At 38.1% G+C, this 22109-nt stretch overlaps 2 protein-coding genes and 1 pseudogene across 24 annotated transcripts in view; 1 reads left to right on the top strand and 2 right to left on the bottom strand.

Annotated features, from left to right (window-relative positions):
- Positions 1-22109, bottom strand: part of LOC309641237 (uncharacterized protein) — a 487119-nt gene that overhangs the window by 364440 nt on the left and 100570 nt on the right. The window lies entirely within an intron of this gene.
- PLEKHA5 (pleckstrin homology domain containing A5) overlaps positions 1-22109 on the top strand; it is a 236905-nt gene that overhangs the window by 156266 nt on the left and 58530 nt on the right. For 9 of the 22 annotated variants that reach the window (XM_082421056.1, XM_082421055.1, XM_082421054.1 and 6 more), the window contains 7 exons: positions 1543-1643; positions 4980-5095; positions 5386-5403; positions 8845-9312; positions 14296-14761; positions 18851-18934; positions 21781-21900. In XM_082421056.1, coding sequence (XP_082277182.1) covers positions 1543-1643; positions 4980-5095; positions 5386-5403; positions 8845-9312; positions 14296-14761; positions 18851-18934; positions 21781-21900 — 1373 coding nt within the window. Of the gene's footprint in view, positions 1-1542; positions 1644-1667; positions 3146-4936; positions 5096-5385; positions 5404-8844; positions 9313-14295; positions 14762-18850; positions 18935-21780; positions 21901-22109 lie in introns of those variants that run through there. The other 13 variants (XM_082421059.1, XM_082421062.1, XM_082421057.1 and 10 more) reach the window with 4 other exon arrangements.
- LOC309641240 (ubiquitin-like protein 5 pseudogene) lies at positions 17502-18841 on the bottom strand (annotated as a pseudogene). The gene has a single exon. The product of its transcript is annotated as a ubiquitin-like protein 5 pseudogene (transcript).

Genomic DNA, 22109 nt, shown 5'->3' with positions numbered 1-22109 from the left:
TGCCGCTGCATATTCTGAAATAACTTTAGGAAAGTCAGTTTTCCAATTAGGCAACATGGAAGAAGGTATTATTTGATAAAAAATGATCCTTTAATAAAGATGACTTCAAGCTGTTTCTGATGATATGCTTTATATAGGCATAAAATTGGATTTAAAATTAGAATATGACTCAATTATAGAAAATTGTCATGTTCTCTATAATTGATGTCTGCTCTCTGCCTCTTTTGTTTTACCTTTTAGAATAAATCTGCACTTTTGTTCATTCTTTCTTGTATTAGTGAACTATATCTGAATGAGTACAGTATAGTAAAAACAAAATTTTATTCCACTGTTATGAGGAAAGCTATAGAAATAACCTCTAATGTGACTTTTTTCTTTTGGAAGTTTCACCACATAGTCTAGAAGTGAGGGGAAAATAAATAAAATCCCTCATTAAGTTTATAATAATAAAAAAACATGGCAAGCATAATAAAAAGAATTATTTCTCATTTATGGTTTTTCTCATTGGTGAGTTCATCAGCCTAATGCACAGCTTTATTAACTTGTCTTTTGGGTCTCTAACAATATACTATGTATTTCAAGTTTCATAAACATCTCTGCCCCCAGGCAGCAAGTTAATACTGTGAATCTATACTGTGCCGAGATTAATGTTTTATCATTTTCCTGGGTATATTTTATGTGCTTGCCTTGTAGGCCTGTAATTTATTCCCATAACTTTATTGTATATCATAGCAACTGATAAAAACAACCCTTCAAAGATATATGCTTAAAAAGCATATGGTTTTTATAGCATAGTTTACAATGATGTATTTATGTGTATCATCATTTATTCAAAATCTTTTGAGTATCTACTACTGTTGTTCTCAGTGTCTTCATAGAGTTCACATTCCAGTGGAGAGAGAAAGATGATAAATAAAAAACTAAAACATACAGTATATCAGCAGTAATTGGGGTGGTGGTGAGGGGAGACAGTGGTGGAGTTCCAGAAGAGAAGAGAGGGCTCTGGCATGGGTCAGGATGGGAAGCACTTTAAAATAGATCAGTCAAGGAAGGCTTCATTGGTGAGAAATTGAGCCAAGTCTGAAGGATGTGACAAGTGAGCCGTGCAATTGTCCTAGCTTTAAAATGGTTGCACATTTATATCCTACCAGCAATGTGGGTGGATTCCTTTTATACATTTCCTGTGTCATCACTTATATGCTAATGTAGTTTCAGTGAATCACATGTCAAAGGGCTTTGTAGAATGCAGTCTATATGCCAAACAAATGTATGCTGTTTTTCTGTCTAATTGACATTTTTCTGACATGTGGGCCAATTTCTGATTTGCTTAGGATAGGGAAGCGTGTTGAAAGTAAAGCAGTATATATACTCTGCTATTTAATATTTTCTCTTAAAACCTTACAAAGAACTACCTAAACAATACATGAATTCTTCATTCATATATGAAAATCTTTTGATTTTTGTCAAAATGAGTTTCAAAAAAATTTATTCTGTTTCATGAGAACATTTAAAATTCTAATCAGATGTTCAATTATCTCTTAGATGAGAAAGAAGAGGGTATTCTGGGAAGCATACTGTTGCCTAGTTTTCAGATAGCTATGCTTACCTCCGAGGATCACATTAATCGCAAATATGCTTTTAAGGTAAGGAAATAGTCATACTTTTTTATTCTGTATTTGAATCTTGCACTGATTAAAAAGTGGATATTGACCATGGATTATTACAAAAAGATATTTTAGTAACAGTTATTTTTATGTTTAAAATATAATAGTGGTCTTAGGGTCGAGGAGGAGAGTGTCCCTTTAATTAGGCCGTACATGCTCAAATATTTAGGGGCCAAGGGTCTTCATGTCTCTACTTTCAAATGGTTCTAGTTAAAGCAAATATGTTAAAATGCTAATAATTGATAGATAGAGCTGTTAGGTGTCCTGGTGATCATTGTACTATTCCTTAAAGGTTACTGTATGTTTGAATTTTTTCATAGTAAATTTGGGGGTGGTGTGTTATTTAACATAATACATGAGTATTCATGATTTTATAGGATATTTGCAGAGATATTCTTGGGTCTAAGCACAGCATGAACATCAGATAGTTTGGAGAGCATATTACAGTTGAAACATTAAATCTATTACTAAAGCTAAGCAGACCTGAGCCTCCCTCCCCTAACTAACAATACCCACCCGTCTCTGGGATGCGCTGGCTTGTAGAGCACCCTCAGGTCAGAGGCCACTTGAATGCTAAAAGTTGGGTATTTTTGTTTTCAAAGACCATACTGCATTCTTTGCTTTATGATTATGGCTGAAATAAATTTCAGAAGTCACCTATTTTTTTTTTTTTTAAGTCGGTGTTAAATTAAGAACTCTGAAGGGTTTAAATTTTTCATTTTAAGGAAGAGAGGAAATATAAGGGTAACATATGCTGTTATTTAACAATGAAAATGTTTGCACCATTATAAAATTGATTCAGTTTTTAATTCCTGTCCACTTGTAAAGAATACTCAGGACTGCAGCCGATTTACAACTTTTGCCAACTAATGTGTTACATTATTAGCTATGGAGAAAAGAGAGGGAAAGGCAGAGTGGTGGGAGGGTGATGGGTGACCTCAAAGAGAATGTAATATCTGAGCAAAGACCAGTGGCTACAAGGGCAATCGCTACCCATTTCAATAAATGTTACTAACAGTATGAACCAGAGAAATGGAATTAAGTATTTTAAGATGCTATAGGAAACTCTAATACCGATAACTTAAAGTAATAACTTTTTAAAAGTACATTGCCCAACTCTGTGATACTAACGCTGTTATTTGGGCACAGGTTTAAATTTTTTTGGTTGCTCGTCAACTTGTCAGATGTTTATTGGATTTGTACTAGTCATAGGACATTTTGCTGGGTTCTTAAACTCTAAAAAAACATAGATTTTAAAAAATATAAAAATAAATAGAATGTTAAAATAGCAGTAAAAGTGACCATGCGTGTTAAGTATATTGTCTCTGTAATTATTCGGTTTAATTTTGATTGGATTTTATCTATAACAAGGATATTGATTTCTATTTCAAATTCTCTTCTCTGCCATGTTGTTTTCTCTGAATTTATGAGCCGCTTTTACTACTAAGTCCGTTGGCACTGCTGCTGCTGCTTTCACAATGGTAAGTAGAAACTATAGACAATTGTTGAACAAAACTGCGGAACTTAAAGCTAAATCGGGAACTTTGCCATCATCTTGTAAATATTCCCATTTGACGGATCACAGGCTTGGGTGTGGTTTGTTAGTGTCTTTTGAGTCCTGGCTACACCTGGATCTTCTGAGCACCAGCCCAGTGTTCCTTCCGTTGATCACAGATAGGGGCAGTGGTCATTATCCATTTCTCCAAAACCCCACTCAGCCAGTCCAGTGACTCTTGGTGGTGGTTTTAATCATTTTAACAACCGGTGGCATTTGAGCTGTTTCTTTCGCGTGGTTTCCGTAGATACTGTTACATCCCTTACATGGTCAAGTGAAATTTGTTGGTTCTGTAAGTTAATTTGCCCACTGTGTTGATTGAATTTATTTATATCCTGATTCTGAAAAAGATTCTGAAGCAGCTAATTTGACATTGTAGGTAGAGCAGATAGTCAAGAGTGAAGTGTGTGGCTCCAGATTTACTCCTCTCGTCTCTTTAGACTAACTCTGTGCTTAGTGCCCTTCCTTCTGCCTCATTCTATGCTGAAATAGCTTTTGTTTCTTTTTCCTTGTCCTTCAGTGTCTACCAGGGAGCTGTCACAGACATTCTTAAATGGAAATTAAGAATGGTTCCCCCCACAGAATTCCCCACCTTGGCCTTTGTTTTCTTTCTTTCTTCTTTTTTTTTCCCCTTCTTTTTTAAAGAAATTTTATTTAAGTCTAGTTGATTTAACCATGTTGTGTTAATCTGGCTTTGTTTTCTGCTCTGATGTAGCTACTGCTGCTGTCCATCTTTGCGCTGCAGGCCCAGGGCTAAGCTGAGCGCTCAGTGCTTGAACTTAGGTAGCTATCCCTCAGCAGCGCCTTCTTTGTGTTGTTTTCTGTTTCTCTGGATAGAGGCAGATTGCCACCATAAAGAAAGAAACCTACTTACCAGTTATATAGGCCTCAAACCCAGTGTATTTACATTTTAACTCTGAAACTTGAGAAGAAAAGCTAAAGGGAAGTGCCATTTTGGGTCATTTATAAATCTTTTATGTTTATGTATAGATGTCTGTAAGGATTAGTCAAAATGCTTTAACAGCAGCACCTTTTAAGGGCTAAAGGAATTGGTAACACAGGAGGGAAATGCTATGACATGTACATTTCAATGACTTGTGTTGCTGGTTGCTCTGGAACATTCTTGAATAGAGAGATGTGAATTGTAGTAAATGGAAATTGCTAAGGATGTGTGCATGGAACAGGGACGTCCAGGTGCCTCCTTTCTTACCTCCTTCCCCTCCTATACATCTTTTTTTTTTTAAGAAAAAGAAAAATGGTAAAGTTAGGAGAAAAAATGTAATACGTATATATATATATTTTTTTTTTTTAATTTTATTTATTTATTTATTTATTTGGGGGGGGTGTGTTGGGTCTTCGTTTCTGTGCGAGGGCTTTCCCCAGTTGCGGCAAGCAGGGGCCACTCTTCATCGCGGTGCGTGGGCCTCTCACTGTTGCGGCCTCTCTTCTTGCGGAGCACAGGCTCCAGACGCGCAGGCTCAGCAGTTGTGGCTCACGGGCCCATTTGCTCCGCGGCATGTGGGATCTTCCCAGACCAGGGCTCGAACCCGTGTCTGCTGCATTGGCAGGCAGTTTCTCAACCACTGCGCCACCAGTGAATTGTATTTTTCTTAAGTCCCTCATTTCTATATCGGTATGTAAGACAAGTTTGCTTTCTTTGAAATTGGATTGTAATGATCTGTGTAAAGAGCCACTGAACTTTCTTTTTCTTTTACAGATACCATATTTCTATTTAAAATGATCGTGCCATTTTCAATCAGGCAGCCCATCCAAACATGCGGACCTATTATTTCTGCACTGACACAGGAAAGGAAATGGAGTTGTGGATGAAAGCCATGTTAGATGCTGCCCTGGTACAGACAGAACCTGTGAAAAGGTAAAGGCTTGTAGGGAAAATAATGGTGATTTCCACTTACATTTTATTTGCCTTGCAAGTATGTCATTATCATAGTACATATCATTTTAGTAGTCATGATATGAAACTATTTCTTCCTCAGAAAGCAAGGATTAATTCATGTTTTATATTAAACTAATACACCTTTAGTTAGTTTGAAATAACACCTGCATTTTTATTCCACCTTCCCTCTTTATTCATTTTCACCTATCGGTGTACTGAGGTGAATCCAGAATCCTAACATTCCAACTGAATGTTCTTTCTTCTTACAGAATTATGTTTAATTTCCGGTAAGTACATTTTCAATTGCTATCTTTTTTTTTTTTTTTTCAATTGCTATCTTAAAAGTACACAAGACAGTGGTTTTTTAAGGTTCTAAATCTTAGAAGAGAATTTATACTCATGAAGTTAATTTCATTGTGTTTTTATATTATGTTGTATGTTTTTCAAGTTTAATAAATTAAAATAAAATTTTTTGATGAGTTTCATTCCTTTGGCATTTCTGGGTTAATTCTGATTGTTTTATGATGAATGTCTCCAGAAAATAGTTCATCAAGCATTTAGATTATTTCTAAATATATCTACTTCTTGATGAATTCTGCCTTCTTTCTTTTAAAACTCCAGGGCTTAGATTCTTTGGTAATATAAATATGTACTGTTAAAATTGATCTAAGTGTGATTTTCTTCCCCTGCTTTAACATATGAATCATTTTAATATTCGACTATATTAAGAAATAGTGAGAGGAAATCTGTTTCTAAAATATGTAAATAGCAGCTGAATAATGGGCTTACAACATTTTTGTTATATATTCCTATAATTTGAAGAAAGATCTATGATACAGTTAAATTTTTCTTCCAGTCAGCAACAATTGAGCGCATATCTCATATAAGGAAGATTGCTAACTTGCAAATTTGATCTTTTTGCTCTCTTCTCAGGAAATTATAGGATTGTTACATTGTAAATCTTTTTTTTTTAAGTGTGTGTATTAATAAAGTCTTTTGATGTGTTGGTTAAAAGACTCAAGTTGATGCTATATAAGTAAATTTGTGTTTATTTTTTAAAGTATCTATTCCAAATTAACTTAACTAATCACTAGTAATTAGAGCTAGGGAAAAGTATGGAGAAAAAAAGGAAAGAAGGTCCAGGGTTGAACTCTGGGACACCTATTTTTAAGAGTAACCACCTCAACCGTATACATTTTCTAGGTTGAGAGCTAATAAAAGGAAAATCTGCTTTTGGAATTCCATGTGTAAAAATGACCTGAATGGACGTAAAAATGAGGTGATTATGACTGACAACTAGAGAAAATTTGTAGGTGAAAAAAATTAATTGAAAATCTTAAGATAATATTAACTTACGAGTAGAATTTTCAGGGAATTGTTTAGAATACAGAAATCAATATAACAATTAACATATGTGATTGCCAGATAATTTCAGTATTGTATGTTTACTTATCCCAGAATTTCAACTTCCATGTTCTTTTCTTGTATTTTCCACTCTAAAAACTAATGATTACTCATAATTTATGGTGATAAAGATGATATTCAATATTTTGTTCTGACTTCTGACAACTATTCGTTGATTATGTGCCCATAGCAGTTTTTAGCCAGTTGTGTTGATATAATTTGCCCTATTAGCCAGGAATTGTTGAATACCACCTATGTGCCCAACCTTGTGTCAGTCGCCATTATCCTCTAGAAATTATGTCCTTTATTCTACTTCTAGCTCTTAGCATTTTTATCCTGCCCTGGTAGTCTTAATCATTCAATATGAAGGTACCTAATTACTATACTATTTTATTTCATAAGATGGGGAGATTTTGTTTACTTGGTTTCAAGGTATTGGGCTCTTTTTCCCATATGGCCAGAATACTTACAAATGTTTATCACGGCATATCACCTAAGAGACAGAACATCCAGTTTTTAACTAGATAGTTCATTTCTTCTAAATTTATAAAGTATTTAACCTGTGAACTACAATGTCATTGTCCCCAAGTGTACAGAACATTGATAGCATTAAAAAATCTAAGCATAATATACATTCTCTGAATAATTTCCATCTCCGGGCCCATTATTTTCATTTTCTATATTTGCGTGTATTTTCTGCAGTAACTTAAATGTCACTTTTTAAAATTGGATCACAAGTTTTACATTATTTATGTTATCTTAGCATACATTTCTGAATCAGTTTTGGTTCCATTTAGAGAAAAGTCAGCATGTGTCTTTTTTGATTACATCTCTTAAATCTTTGAGAAAAAAATTGAGGAAAAAGTCGTTGCAGTTCTAATTTAAAATAATAGCTTTTGGTAGACTAGAGGTAACTAATTTTAAAAAACCTTTTCAGATATTTGATATTCAATGTTAAAAAATCCTCCCCACCCCTGAATTTAGCACGGATAATTGTGCTTTTAGTGTAGATCTTCTCTGACTTTTATCTTTCAAGGGAAAGAAGCTCCATAGCATAACTAAGTAAACTTTAACAGTGTCTAATATTCCTTCCAATCTGGAAGCTATGAGTTTTATCTCACATAAATATATGGATAGTCCATAACTGTACTCCAAAGAAAATAGTCACATTTCCTTTTATTTTTTCTCACTGATTGTATTCCTAACTAGCTATCTCTGTATGGCTGTATAGGATATGTATAGATTATGTACTTTCTACACATCACTGAAACTGGCAGCAATAGCACACTTAGGATCCAATAGGAACATTATTATGTATTGAAATGTGCAAGGTTGGCCAGTTCCCGAGAGGGGCCTCCCCGGTGTGGTATGATCTTGGCAATTTCCTGCAGGTTCAGACACTCAGCTTGGTCTTGTCAGATCCTGGAAGTGATTGGTCTCAGGGAAGCTGATTCTCATCAAAAAGACCCAGATATAGCAGCTGGCATGGTGAGCAATAAAACTGTCCACTGGCCCAGGCACATACTGCTGAGCAGCCCATTCTTCCTGCGGGGACGTGGACATGAGATGCCAGATTCTAATCCACAATTGCTTGATGAGATGGAATGGTAGTGGTAATAAAGTCTGTGGCAGCCACTGATTTACTCATCTAGTCCTCACAACAGTCTTGTCTCCTTGGTGCTACAATTTTCCCCATTCACCACAGAGAAGATTGAGGCTTGGTCAGTTTCTGCACCTTGCCCGAAACGCAGCTAGTAAGAGGTAGAGCTGTCAGCTGAGCACATGCAGTCTGGCTCCAAGAGCTCTTACCCGAAACTCAGGTCCTCTTGAACACAGACACAGAGAGTTAATCAGTCATATGGTTCAGATCTTTGATAGCATCAGAATATTATTTCCATTGCCACAAACCAGAGTCATGTTTGTCTCATGGTGAGTTAACCCTCCTGGCTGGAAACCATGTTATTTCAAATGACTAGTTACTGTGGTCTTTTAAGTGTGGATTTTTGTGGTTTCACTGTCAAAGGGCAGTCTTATTTGCTTTCTTTCCAGATTTCTAATGGTGGGGACACTCATCACTTTTTTTCCTCTAGCGCTTCTTTACGCTGTATTTTAGGTTTAATTTTTTTCCTCTTTCTATTTATACATTCTGTTGTCGTACTTGAATTTTCATACTATAATATTGGGGATTTGTGCAGACTTCTCCTCTGTGACCGTTTCGGGGGGGTTTTTTTTGGTAAAGTTGAAGGTAATTTTATGTTTTTCCTAGATTGAATCCCAGAAATAACATGTGCATTATTTCATCTGGCTTTCTTCTCTGATTTCAGAGTGGATAAGGTTACATCTGAGAATGCACCAACTAAAGAAATCAATAACTTTCCCAACCATAGAGTGCTAATTAAACCAGAGGTCCAAAATAACCAGAAAAACAAGGAAATGAGCAAAAATGAAGAAAAAAAGGCATTAGAAGCTGAAAAATACGGATTTCAGAAGGATGGCCAAGATAGACCTTTGACAAAAATTAATAGTGTCAAATTGAATTCTCTGTCGTCTGAATATGAGAGCGGGTCAACGTGCCCGGGTCAGACTGGACACTACAGGCCAGTCAATGTGAATAGTTCAGAGAACAAAACAGTCAATGTTAGCCTGGCAGATCTTAGAGGTGGAGGTCACCCAAATACAGGGCCCTTACACACAGAGGCTGATCGAGTCATACAGAGAACGAATTCAATGCAACAGCTGGAACAGTGGATTAAAATCCAGAAGGGGAGAGGTCATGAAGAAGAAACCAGGGGGTAAGTGTCTTGTTACGTGTTGTGAACCCAGGTTTCTTTCCTGTTATGTTGGTGGGAGACTGGTTTCTGAGATACCAATTCAAAGTATTAAGTTCGAATTGCGTTTGAGATATTACAGCTTCATTACTCATCTTTTTTTGATGGTAATCAGGTATCAGTGTTTTTTCTCTGCCTCTCAGTGTTCTGTCGCCCAACTTGACTAATAGCAAGGAGCCATCCTCCCTGGCCCAGCACAAGAGAAGGCATGGGCTGTGGGTACAGATCATGTTTGTTTGGGATGAGGAAAGGAGCAAGACCTAGCCTCACCCCTCTACATGCACACGTGCGTGCACGAACACACACGTGCGTACACGCACACACACACAGAGTGAGAACTTGTCTTCACTCTCCCCACCGCCCTGCTGTTTTCCACTAGTAGCTTCTGCAGCTTGATGTAATGCAAAGGTCTCCTGAGACATGTAACGTGGAGACCGGAAAGGCTTAGGCTCTCTAGTTCTCAGTCTCATTCCTTGGCTTTCTTAAACTCATAATGCACATGGCTAAGTATTATTATTTATTCATCTAAGCATTTATTCATTCATGTACACATTTGTTCTTTCATATACTTATTGTATAACTACTCTATGGTAATCATGGGGCCAGAAAGTGAAATACTGAAAAGATATAGTCCAGATTTCTCACAAAGGTTCTTAGTCCGGTAGAGGAGAAAGTTAAACAAACAGGTACAGTATATGGTGACAAATACAGTGATGGAAGAACAGGATGCTGTAAGAAGATGTTTCGGGGACAACCAACACAACCTAAGGGTTCAGGAAAACCTCTTTGGAGGAAGTGAAATATGGGCCAAGATATGAAGGACGGTATGCTTATCTTGGTTTACATATGCAAAACTGGTAGAGCTGGGAAATGACTCCAAAGACGTGAGTCTGGCTTAGGCACAACTGCTGTGATGATGGATGGGAAGCAAGGCTGGAGAGAGAAGCCAGAGGAGATGTATGCAGATTGGTGTTTCAGCAGTATCATCCCTGCTGCAGAATCTGGAGAATGAGTTGGAGAAAGTTCAAAAACTATTGGAATGAATGAAATGAGAGGAAGGGGATGTAGTCACGATATAATTGACAAGCCTAGTTGGGTGCTTGGATGTGCTTGATTGCCAACTGGTCTCACTCGAGTCTAATTTGAGCGGCTGGGGGAAATCAAGAATGACGCCCTGCTTTTTGGTCTGGTCATCAAGCGTTGTCCGGTGCCTTTCGCTGCATAGAGAAGGTTTGGGAAGAGAGAAGGTAATGAGTGATTGGACAGGTTAGATCTGAGGTGCCTGCAGTCTGTATCTCCAAAGAGAGATCTGGACTTGAATAAGATTTGGGGTGTCGTCATTATATGAGATATGCTTAAAGGTAAGGATGAAAATCAGAAAGAACATTTATATTTAAAGGAAAAAAAAAGGATGGTGGGCCTGCAAAAGAGACCAAAAATAAGGGCTAGAGGAAATGGAGGAAAAGCAGGTGATGGTGGATGAGAAGAAGTGTTGTGTTGTGTTGTTAGGTGGGAAGCTGGTGATGCAAGACTTATAACGTACTTTAATGAACTAACATAGTAAAATTAACTGAAGACTTACTGTAACTCTTACCTCTCGATAGTAGGAAACCAGAAAGCAATGAGTTACTAATGTTTTGGTTAAAAGCAGATGAACTTTTGTAATAGTGGAATGTCCTTCCAGTCTGGGTGGTCGTCTGCCAGCCTCTTCTCTCAGGAGTGCAGCTCAGCCAGGGCTGCAAAACCCGACTCCCGTGATGTGTTGCTCACTTCCGTTTTCTTCTCCTCCACCCTCAGTGCTCACTTTTCTGACATTCTCAAGGGACAATTGTGAGAAACAGTTGCTGTTTCAGAAATAAAATTTGATTAGACAGAAGAAAAGCCAGAGGTAGTTCTGGGCGGTGGTGGGGGGAGAAAGGATGTTTGAAAGTACTTATAAAGGTAATTGTTTTCAGGGAAACAATAATAAAAATCCCAGCCAGAAGATCTGCTGCATCTCTACGCGGCAAATTAAATCTCACTTCTTAATAGAAGCACTTTTCCTCAAATAAAATCATATTTTCTTAAGGTTGAATGGGTATAGTTAAAGGGGTTCAGTATCTGGAAGTTAATTTTTTTTTAATTGTTGAGCATAAGTATTAGTTTTCAAGCACTAGTTAAAGTCCTTGGTTGGGTATAATTAACACACATAAAGGCTCTTTATTTTGACTGCAGACCTTCCAGCTTCTGAAGGCTAGTCTTAGGTTATTTTGAGCTAAGGTTTTTCTCCACGTTGCTCCTCCAACTTCAGCTTCACTGGCTGGAGTCCAGTTTGGATCACTGAAATAGATCATCTACATTATCATATGAACTTCATGCTTAAGAAACAGTTGCGAGGTTTTATAACGAAATAATTTTTATTGGTGGGAAGAAGCATAATGGTAATACATGGTACAATTCGTTTTGTGAAACTTTATGAAAGGCTGGCTTTTATTCCTAAAGTTCTGATAGAAAGAATAGAGGTTTAATATGTAGTCATATAGTAGATGCCTGCATCTGTGAGCAGAGCCTGAAAGTTTCTTTGTGAGCGGCGGGCACCGTTCAGATGCCGGGAGCCTAAGCCATTGTTCTGCGTGGCAGAATCACAGGTCAGGGTTTTCATGGTGTTTGACAGGCAACTGCTGCTGAATGGAGCACTAAACCTGATGGAGGCGCTTACAGAGTTCGTTTCTTAAGCTTTCACTTAAAAGTAAATCACACTTTGCTTAATTTGAATTTCTTTGGGGAAAACCACTGAAGGAGACTGTAGTTTTTTTAAAAAGAGGTCTCAAAATGGTAGAAAGTATATGGGATAAAAATAAATATACTTGATGACAACCAGATTTTCCATTAAAATTCTCCAAAAGGAGCTCCAAAGATGGCAGAAGAGCCTTTTATACTTTGTGGTCCTTAATTAGCCAAACTTGGTAGGAAAATAGCCTGCTGTTAATGATCACGTGATAAGTGTTCAACTTCAATATCCATCTCTGCCACAGGTTCCAGCTCACATGTTATGAATGCTTGGGTTTTGTGTAATCAGATTTTCTGAACTGGAATTTAAACATTAGTCCACAGGCAGTTTTTCATGTATTTTAGATCGAAAATGTGTGTCCCCTCTTTATATGATTATATATGATCTTTTTACAGATTTCCAAACGGGGTATAAAGCTAATATTATTTATGTTTTCAGTATATGCTTCTATGATATAGTTCTGTGCTTAATCCAGAGCTTCTTGCACAGCAAGGTCTCTATAATATTTCTTGAGTTTATGAATGGCCAAATAAACCAAGGTATATTGGAGTACGTTGCTTGAGTGCTAGGGCAGAATTTCTTGGATGGAATCATCTTCCCCTGTCTGACACGCTTTCTAAGCACATAGCCGTGGGGTTGCCAGCTCTGGACTTTTTCCGGTTTCTGGCTTAACGGAGAAGGTAGGAATAGGAAGGGAGACCAAGCAGGGGAAAGTTAGGAAATGTACATGAAGAGAAAGCAGCAAAAAATTAAACTCTTTCTACTGCTTATATCAGAGTATTATTGGGTACTTTTCTCCCTCACTTCAGCCCAGAAGTCATCAGATGGTTGGCCCCTGTATAGTGGTTCTTGGGGTGGGGGTATGGGAGGGAGGGTGGTGGGGATAAATTTTGAGCAAGCCTGTTTTAAATCAAGACATTGAAAAGCTGAGGGATGATCAGCATGATGAAGGAAATTCAATTGAGGGGAATGGTTGAAGAAATTGGAAATATTTCAAGTACAATATAAGACATGGGATTTTAGAGTTGTAAGACCACTTTGTGATCAAATCATCTTCTAGATGAGAAAGCCGAATCCCAAAAAGTTTCAGTTGGCCAGATATCAGTAGCATGTGAAGGACTCTAGCACTTGAAGATTATGCCCTTCCTTATTTAGGGGTATCTTTTTATCTTTAAGTATATCATTGCAATAGAATAGTAAAGTTTTTTAAAAATAATTTTCATACTTTTGGCACAAATTTTAAAATAGAAAGTTGATAACCCCAAGTATTAGAAGGAGTATGATCTCTTGGTCTTCGCCACACACACACTTGAACATTCTCTCAGTCCCAGAGGTGTAACTTTTCTAAGGTCTCCGCACTTAGTGGGAAAGCAAGAATGAAAGCTTGGCCCCCCTGGTTTTTGACCAACTGCTTTTTCCCACTTGACTAATAATGAAGTTCACTAATATTAAAACATTGTAAAATTCCAGAGATTTGCAGTTTTGTATCTGAAATATTATATTGGAAGTATTTTGTCTTTCAATTTTGAGCTTTGGCTTCAAGTCATTTTTATTTCTCAAATTAAGAAAAGTTATCAAGGGAAAGTATTCCTTCAAGCCACAAATATACTGATGGATGTACTTCTTCCCATAGACAGTCATGCTCTCAGAAGGACGTGGTACAGTAGAGCCTCACCACCTGCAGTCCTTCATTTCCTGTCTTTGCACTCTTAGGCACAACTCAAAAACTCCAGTGTTCCATCCACACGCAGAAACCCTATTTAACTATTCTGGTGAGATGTGTGAAGATGAGATTCTAGGAGTTTATTTATATAAAAACAAATGAGATATGAGGACAGACTTGAGATGAGATCTTGAACATTCTTATTTCTGAGAAAAGTTTAATACTCTTCTTTCTTGAAATAAAACTGTACCTTGTGTGGAATTAATAGTCTTTTATGTGAGTGACATAGATGCTGTTCACTTAATATATTAAATCCATTGAATTGAATTTCATAAAAAGATTAAAATCTGTTCATTAATCACTTGTACCTTATATAATATTTTGGTCTTTTAAAAAAATAAGTCCTAAGTATATATTTTACCTACCAAGAGGGGAAAAAAAATTTTTACTCTAATTTAGAATCTGGGAAACAACTCTCCTTCATTTTTACGTTCCAATTGTTCTTTTATTTCAGAGTAATCTCTTACCAAACATTACCAAGAAACATGCCAAGCCACAGAGCCCAGATCATGGCCCGCTACCCTGAAGGCTATAGAACACTCCCAAGAAACAGCAAGACCCGGCCGGAAAGTATGTGCAGCGTAACTCCTTCCGTTCACGACAAGACAGCTGGACCTGGGGCCGAAGAGAAGCGGAGATCCATGAGAGATGACACCATGTGGCAGCTTTATGAGTGGCAGCAGCGTCAGTTTTATAACAAGCAGGGCACCCTCCCTCGCCATGGCACCCTGACCAGTCCTAAAACCATGGTGAATATTTCTGACCAGACAATGCACTCCATCCCCACATCACCTTCCCACGGCTCCATAGCTGCTTATCAGGGCTACTCCCCTCAGCGAACCTACAGATCAGAGGTGTCTTCACCAATTCAGAGGGGAGATGTGACGATAGACCGCAGGCACCGGGCCCATCACCCCAAGGTAGGACGTCTGCTCATGCAGGGTTCACTGCTCCTCCAGGGATGCCGCGTTTTACTTCTAGTACACGTCTCTCTCTCTCTCTCTGAATGGGAGAGACAAGAAAATGGGGAGGAGGTAGGCAAGGCCAGCTCGTTTTTTGGTTTTAAAAATTAAGGAAGAGTATTCTGCAGTGTCAGAATCTCATGTAGAAAACCTAAGCTTGCAGTGCTTCATCTCTCAGGAGCAGCTCTTTGGAACAGATGCATTATGTATTCTTCCCTGCTTGATAGCATGTCTCATCAGCTTTCCCTGTAGGTTAAGACCACACACATTTTGATTGGCCCTTCATACACACAAATGCTACACCCACCCTCTTCTAGCATCCCTGCAGTCTTGTGTCAGGCCCTTCATGTTCTTTGCTAAGATAAAAGTGCTAACCTCAGGACTTCCCTGGTGGTGCAGTGGTTAAGAATCCGCCTGCCAATGCAGGCGACCCAGGTTCCAGCTCTGGTGGGGGAAGATCCCACATGCCGCGGAGTAATTAAGCCCGTGCGCCACAGCTACTGAGCCTGCGTGCTGCAGCTACTGAAGCCCGTGCACCTAGAGCCCGTGCTCTGCAACAAGAGAAGCCACCACAAGGAGAAGCCTGCACACCACAACGGAAGAGTAGCCCCCGCTCGCCGCAACTAGAGAAAAGCCCGCGCGAACGAAGACCCAACACAGCCAAAAATGAAATAGATAAATAAATTCATTAAAAAAAAAAAAAAAGTGCTCACCTCATCTTCTAACCAGCGGAAGATATGGCATATTGAAATACTCCTCACGTGCCCAATTGCATATTAAAGTAACAATGCTTACTGATATATATACTTTTATTTTTTTTTTGTCCGTGCCTTGTGGCTTGCGGGATTTTAGTTCCCTGACCAGGGATCAAACCCGTGCCCTCATCAGTGAAAACGAGGAATCCTAACCACTGGACTGCCAGGGAATTCTCTACATATACTTTTTAAAAAACTAAGTTATAAATAGAGATCATGCTTTAATTTGCACCTTAAGTTGGTGTAAGCCTTGCTTAGTAGATTTTTTGAAGTGAATTAGAGTGCTTTGCATTGATCAGCTTTTCATAATGCTGAAGCAGTTGTTTTGATCAGTCACCCTGTGCAGCTGGGTCTCTAATGTCTGCCCTAAAGTGAAAAGGAATTTTCCTGTCACTTTCTTTTTTTTTTTTTTTTTTAAATTTATGTATTTATTTATTTTTTATTTTTTTGGCTGTGTTGGGTCTTCGTTTCTGTGCGAGGGCGTTCTCCAGTTGCGGCAAGCGGGGGCCACTCTTCATCGCGGTGTGCAGGCCTCTCACTATCGCGGCCTCTCTTGTTGCGGAGCACAGGCTCCAGATGCGCAGGCTCAGTAGCTGTGGCTCACGGGCCTAGTTGCTCCGCGGCATGTGGGATCTTCCCAGACCAGGGCTCGAACCCGTGTCCCCTGCATTAGCAGGCAGATTCTCAACCACTACGCCACCAGGGAAGCCCTGTCACTTTCTTTTTAATTCTAAAGAACCTCTTGCTTTATTCCATCTTGAAAAGCACCTTTTCTTATCCTTGCGATGGGCTGACTCCTTCAGTTACATCATTGCATAAAGCATTTGCTTGATTTTTCCATAAATAAGCATTAGTTAGAAATTAATAAGTCAATCAGGAATTTTCTTCTGGAGGAAGCTTTAGTTTGTCTCACCAAAAAAAAAGCTCACTTTGAACTCTGCTGTAGCAAAGTTCAATATTTTGTCACTTCGTACATCCAAAGACTAATAAAAATAGTAACAATATTCAAGAGAAATCTGATCTAATACAAATTATTAGTGTGTGGTTGACGAGTGTTCTCATGGCCAAAATTTATATTCTCTTGCAGCAGCGGATATGAGATGCGTGTGTGCTCTCTAGCCAGTTTTCCCAGTCAACTAAACATCTCCTCCTCCCGAAAAACTTCTCCAACGTTGCCAATTTTTCTTTCAAACTGTCCTATCATCTTCCTTGATGTGATCAGTGGTTATCAAAGTAGGGTTCATGGACCCTTAGGGAGTACCTGGGGGGTACCTGAGGGTCCCCATGACCCTTTCAGGGAGCCTGTAAGTAAGCTCAGAACTATTTTAATAATAATAATAAGGCATTATTCATTGTGTTACCATTTTCTAATAGTGCAAAAGCAATAGTGGGTAAAAGTACTAGCACCTTAGCCTAAGTCAAGGGAATGGCTCAGACTATACTAGTGGTCATTGTAATGCTTCACTGCCACAGACTTGCCGTAAAAATAAATCCCTTTGATGAAACAGTAAAAGATAATTTTATTCAATCTTGACTTTTCATTCCATAGTATTTTAATATTCTGTGTGATGAAATGGGAAATGTACTTAAAGCATTTCTATTTGCATACCAAAGTGCTAATAGTTGTCTCAGGGAAAAACACTTGAGTGGTTATTTGAGTTGCCAGCAGAACTAGCTCCGTTTTTGGTTTTGGTTTTTTTTTTCAGCCTCTTAAGTTTTTATTAACATGAGTTTTCAAAAATAAGCATCCAGGGACTTCCCTGGTGGTGCAGTGGATAAGACTATGTGCTCCTAGCGCAGGGGGCCCGGGTTCGATCCCTGGTCAGGGAACTAGATCCCACATGCATGCCGCAACTAAGAGCCCGCCTGCCGCAACCAGGGAGCCTGCGAGCCTCAACTAAGACCCGGCACAACCAAGTAAATAAAATAAATAAGTGTTTAAAAAAAACCAAACAAACATCCATACTAGTGTTGTGGGGTGAGGGTGGGAGAAGAAATTCTGCTCTATTGGTAATAAAGCTCCAGGTTCATCCCGTCATGGATCTCATAGTCCCCCAGAGACACGTCTTCCTTAAAAATCATGTACCACTTCTTCAAAACAATCTTGTTCCAATGGGTGCCAGGTTGGGCTGCAGTCAGCTTCTGAGGTCCCTGATGGTGTCATCAGTATTGCATTTAACTCAGACCTTCGTCTCTAGACGGTCGTTGCAGACAACCTCGATCATCCTAGCTGGAACTCGAGTCACCAGAACCATCTGACGCCACAACCTTCTCACTCTAGTGCAGAGCCCAGGCCTTTTTTTTTCTTTCTTTCTTTCTTTCTTCTTCTTTTTTTTTTTTTTTTTTTTTTTTTTTTATGAAACACCATTTTTACTTGAAAGAATGAATGACAAACTATAGTTGTTCAGACTTGGTATTTGACAGACACTTCCTCAGAGTGAAATGTTAGCCTGTCACTTCAAGGAAAGCAACCCACAGTATCTGTTACCGACCACAACATTTGAGCTTTCAAGCAAAAATTAGAATTTTGGAAATCTTGTATCTGCCTCTGTGAGCTTGACAGCTCTCTGGTGCTTAAAGATCAACGATGGTATTAACAGATAGGCGCTACTGATCTTGTAGACTAACATGTGCCAGCATTTGGAACATCTGCATAACTCACTGACCCAGTATTTTCCACATGGCCAGTGTTTGATGTCTCAAAATCATAGATGGGTAAAAGATTTATTTAAAGTGCAAATAGACTAATGAATGGATGTCAATGTGACAGAGTACAAAAAGGTCATTGATACAGTTTCAGATACCACTTCGCAACTAACCTTTAAGAAAGTACCACTTTTTGACCTTTAGTGCAGTATCAAAGAAGAACATCTGCAAATATCCAAAAAAGCTATTCAAGTTCTCTTCCCTTTTCCAATTACGTATATCGAAGGTGGCTTTTCTTCATGTACTTCCCCTAAAAGAGATTATCACAACAGATCGAATACAGAGGCAGATATGAAAATCCAACCAGACATTAAAGAGATTTGCAAAACTGTAAAATAATGCCACTCTTGTCACTAAAATCTCCTTTTTAAGGATGTAAAGGGCTCCTGAGACCAATAAGTTTGAGAACCACTGAGCCAGACTGTATGGAATTACTCTGTTCATCAATGTCTGTATTTTAGTCCTGAAGTTTTAGTATCTATCTTCTTTCATAAGCACCAATAGCAATTTTAAATGGCATTTTATAATATGATTTTCATCACTGACATTGACCACAGAATTTATACTGTGCCTTTTATCTTCCTAGCACATGTATGTGCCTGACAGGAGGTCAATGCCAGCTGGTCTAACCTTACAGTCTGTTAGCCCCCAGAGCCTCCAAGGCAAAACGGTGAGTACGATATCTTTATTTACCATATCATGTTTTATTTATGTGCTACACATTATAGCACATATCTGGCATAGCTTTTAAATTTGAGTTTTCAGAGAGGTGCCTCCCAGAGAAAAACCATCACTAGTTTTTTGGAAGAGATGCTCATCAGTAGAATTTGGAATCATGTCGCTATTTCAGTGTCTTCCTGATACCTTTCCCTGAATGTCTGACTGCCTAAATATAAGATTCTGTTTTCCAGAATCTTTATAACCTGGGAGGGTTTCTTTACTTTATAACCTGGGAGGGTTTCTTTACTTCATTGAATGTTAATTTCCTCTTCCTTAAAACGGAAGTTGGAGTAGTTCCTTAGGGAAACAAATCCAGCAAGCAACTCTGTGTCTATAGTCAAACCACAGGCCTGTCAAGTTTCTCCTGTGGATTTTTATATAGATTAACTACCTTAGAGCAGAAAAGAAACTGATTTACATATTTATGCAGAGAAAGAGAGACTGTTAGAAATACTAAGTTCAAGCAAGTTCTTACCTTTACCATTTCATAGTGTTATTCCTGTTCACATTGGAAAGGAGTTATGTTACCAGGACACTATTACTCTTCAAATTGAAGAGAAAAGGTGATTTTTCATCACTTCATTTGATTCTAATGGCATTCTTTTATCAGGGGAACTATGCTTTCATATTAGTAGGTAGTCTTAATTTCTTTGAAGATATGATTTGAGGACCATATATATAGTTGTTCATTATTTAAAATCCTCTTCCTGCAGTAATCAAAACAAGTTTATCTTCTATGTATTTTTCAAACATTGTTTTATTTCGTCTCTTACATGCTTAGATATAAGGCAGATTTCTTGGCTTTAAACTACTTGTGGTTTACTTATTAAAGGCGATAGATATTGCTTACTATAACTAAAAATGTTTAACTGTTGGAAATGTTAAACATTAGATTGTTGATCTGGCAAACACACCTTAATCATAAGATAATGCTAAGTACCATATTATGAAATTTTCTCTTCTACCTTGCTCCCTCTAGTGGCCATTTAGGACAAAATTTATTTACCACCTCCTCCCTTTGGAGGAATCAATTGTGCCTCTTTTTATTTTGCCTCAAGTTTAAACATCTAGCAAACTTATTGTAATCTTTCATGCTTTTGAAAATCTCTTTAACTCCATAAGTAATAAACCAGAGTCTTAAGGTTTCTTCTTTTAGTATTTCTGTCAAATATCCCTCTGGGTCTTAGACTATCTAATCCCTTACCCCACTCTCCTTTCTCTCTGGCAAGACCTCTAGAGCTTGATATGACGACATAAGATGTGGACTGTCTCACAGTCATGAGGTCACAAGATGTGGTTGGCCTCAGAGCAAAACCATCTCTTCTTTTCCTGTTAAGAAATTTCTTCTTTAAGTCACACATGCACACACATTCTTTGACTGTTAAGAAGCTATTGTCTCGTCTGTGTGGATACTCAGAGAATCCAATAGTAACTATGGTTTACTTCTGACATTTTTTCCTCTTGAAGGCAATAGCCTTTAATGTAACTTCAAGTAACAGTTAAAATTGATTTGTAACAGATACAGACTACTGTACATAAAACAGATAAGTAACAAGGATTTACTGTATAACACAGGAAACTGTATTCCATATCTTGTAATAACCTATAATGGAAAATAATCTAAAATATATATATATATATGTAACTGAATCACTTTGCCGTATACCTGCAACTAACATAATATTGTAAATCAAGTATACTTCCATTTTCTAAAAAATGATTTGTGACCCTAAAAAAAAATTTTTTTTTTATGGAAAATAAAGGGCAACAGCAAATGAACAGAACAGAAGAGAGCTCAGTGTAATGCTGTGCTGTAGGCAAAACAAGTCAATCTCGGGAACGCTTTTTGGCTCGGAAGTTTTAAGAGCACAGCTGTAGCTCTTAAGTGAGCAGAGTCTCCCTGTGGTCTCTGTGCAGTTTTTAATCATAACAAAGCTCAGTCAAACAGCGAATGATATTTTATGGCCTGTAAGACTGCCAATGACCATACTTTACTGCATTTCTAACGAAAAAAAATATATCGGATTGGCCTGTTAAGGAATTGTATCTACCTTTGAAAGTTTATTCCCCTCAGAGATCAGAGTAACCAATCAGGAACCAAAAGGTTCTCTGCTCTCCGCCAAGGGTGGAAGGAGGGTTTATGCGCACATGGAAACGTTCTGTGTGTAGTAAATACATTTTTTTCTTCCTTAAAAATAAAAACTGGTCTTTTGGTCAATATAAAATATCCTGTGAAAACACTTAACAGTGGCATTTAAAAATATAACTGGGAAGCAGTTAATAGATCTCAGGTACTGACTGAGCTTAATGATGTGAAGATGTCATCCAAGTTTTACATGAATTTTAATTCTTTTTGTTTACCTTCTGTTCTCTAAGATAGAGTGTTGGGCATGCAGGTATTGTTCTATTGCTATAAAAGTCTTAGGTGTCATTTTTAAACATCTCGTTAAAATATATTTTAATAATAGCTCTCATGTACAAACCTTTATAATGGTGTTTTTCTTTTTTTTGGCATTGCACTTTTTTATACTTAAGATTTAAATATTCTCTCATGAGTTCTGAGAAAATGCCTTAATAGACTGTTGTTTTGCTGTATCTTACCAAGTAATACTGTTCCTTCTATTTCTCTAGATATCTATGCATTTATGTATGACCTATCATCATAGTGCCTAGGCACTATGTTTGATGTCAACCATAAGAGGAAACTTGCCAAGAAATCTTGGTTTAATATCTGTCACTTAAGACCACAATTAATCTGTTTTCCACTGTTTGGATTCTTAAATTGTACTCCTTCAGCCAGAGGAGCTTACGCTGCTGCTTATAAAGCTGAGACGGCAGCAAGCGGAGCTGAGTAGTATCCGGGAGCACACGTTAGCACAGCTCATGCAGCTAAAGCTCGAGGCGCACAGCCCAAAGGTCAGCTATGGAGACATGTGTCTGTGTGTCTGCTCTTGTCACTCACGCTGAGCCATTCATTATTAATCAGTTTGATCAGCGTCATTCCCGTGAGCATGAGCCCATCCCACCACTGCGGCGCCGAAATCGCGATCTCCTATTGACCCTTTGAGAATTCCCTTGCTTATATGTTATTAAAGGAAAACGTGGGTCGGCTGCGTTTCTTTGTA

The sequence above is a fragment of the Balaenoptera physalus genome, assembly GCF_965194825.1.
Source record: "Balaenoptera physalus genome assembly, chromosome: 13".
Lineage (NCBI taxonomy): Eukaryota > Metazoa > Chordata > Mammalia > Artiodactyla > Balaenopteridae > Balaenoptera > Balaenoptera physalus.
Note: the sequence above shows the minus strand (reverse complement) of the source record. Positions and strands in the feature narration are given on the sequence as shown.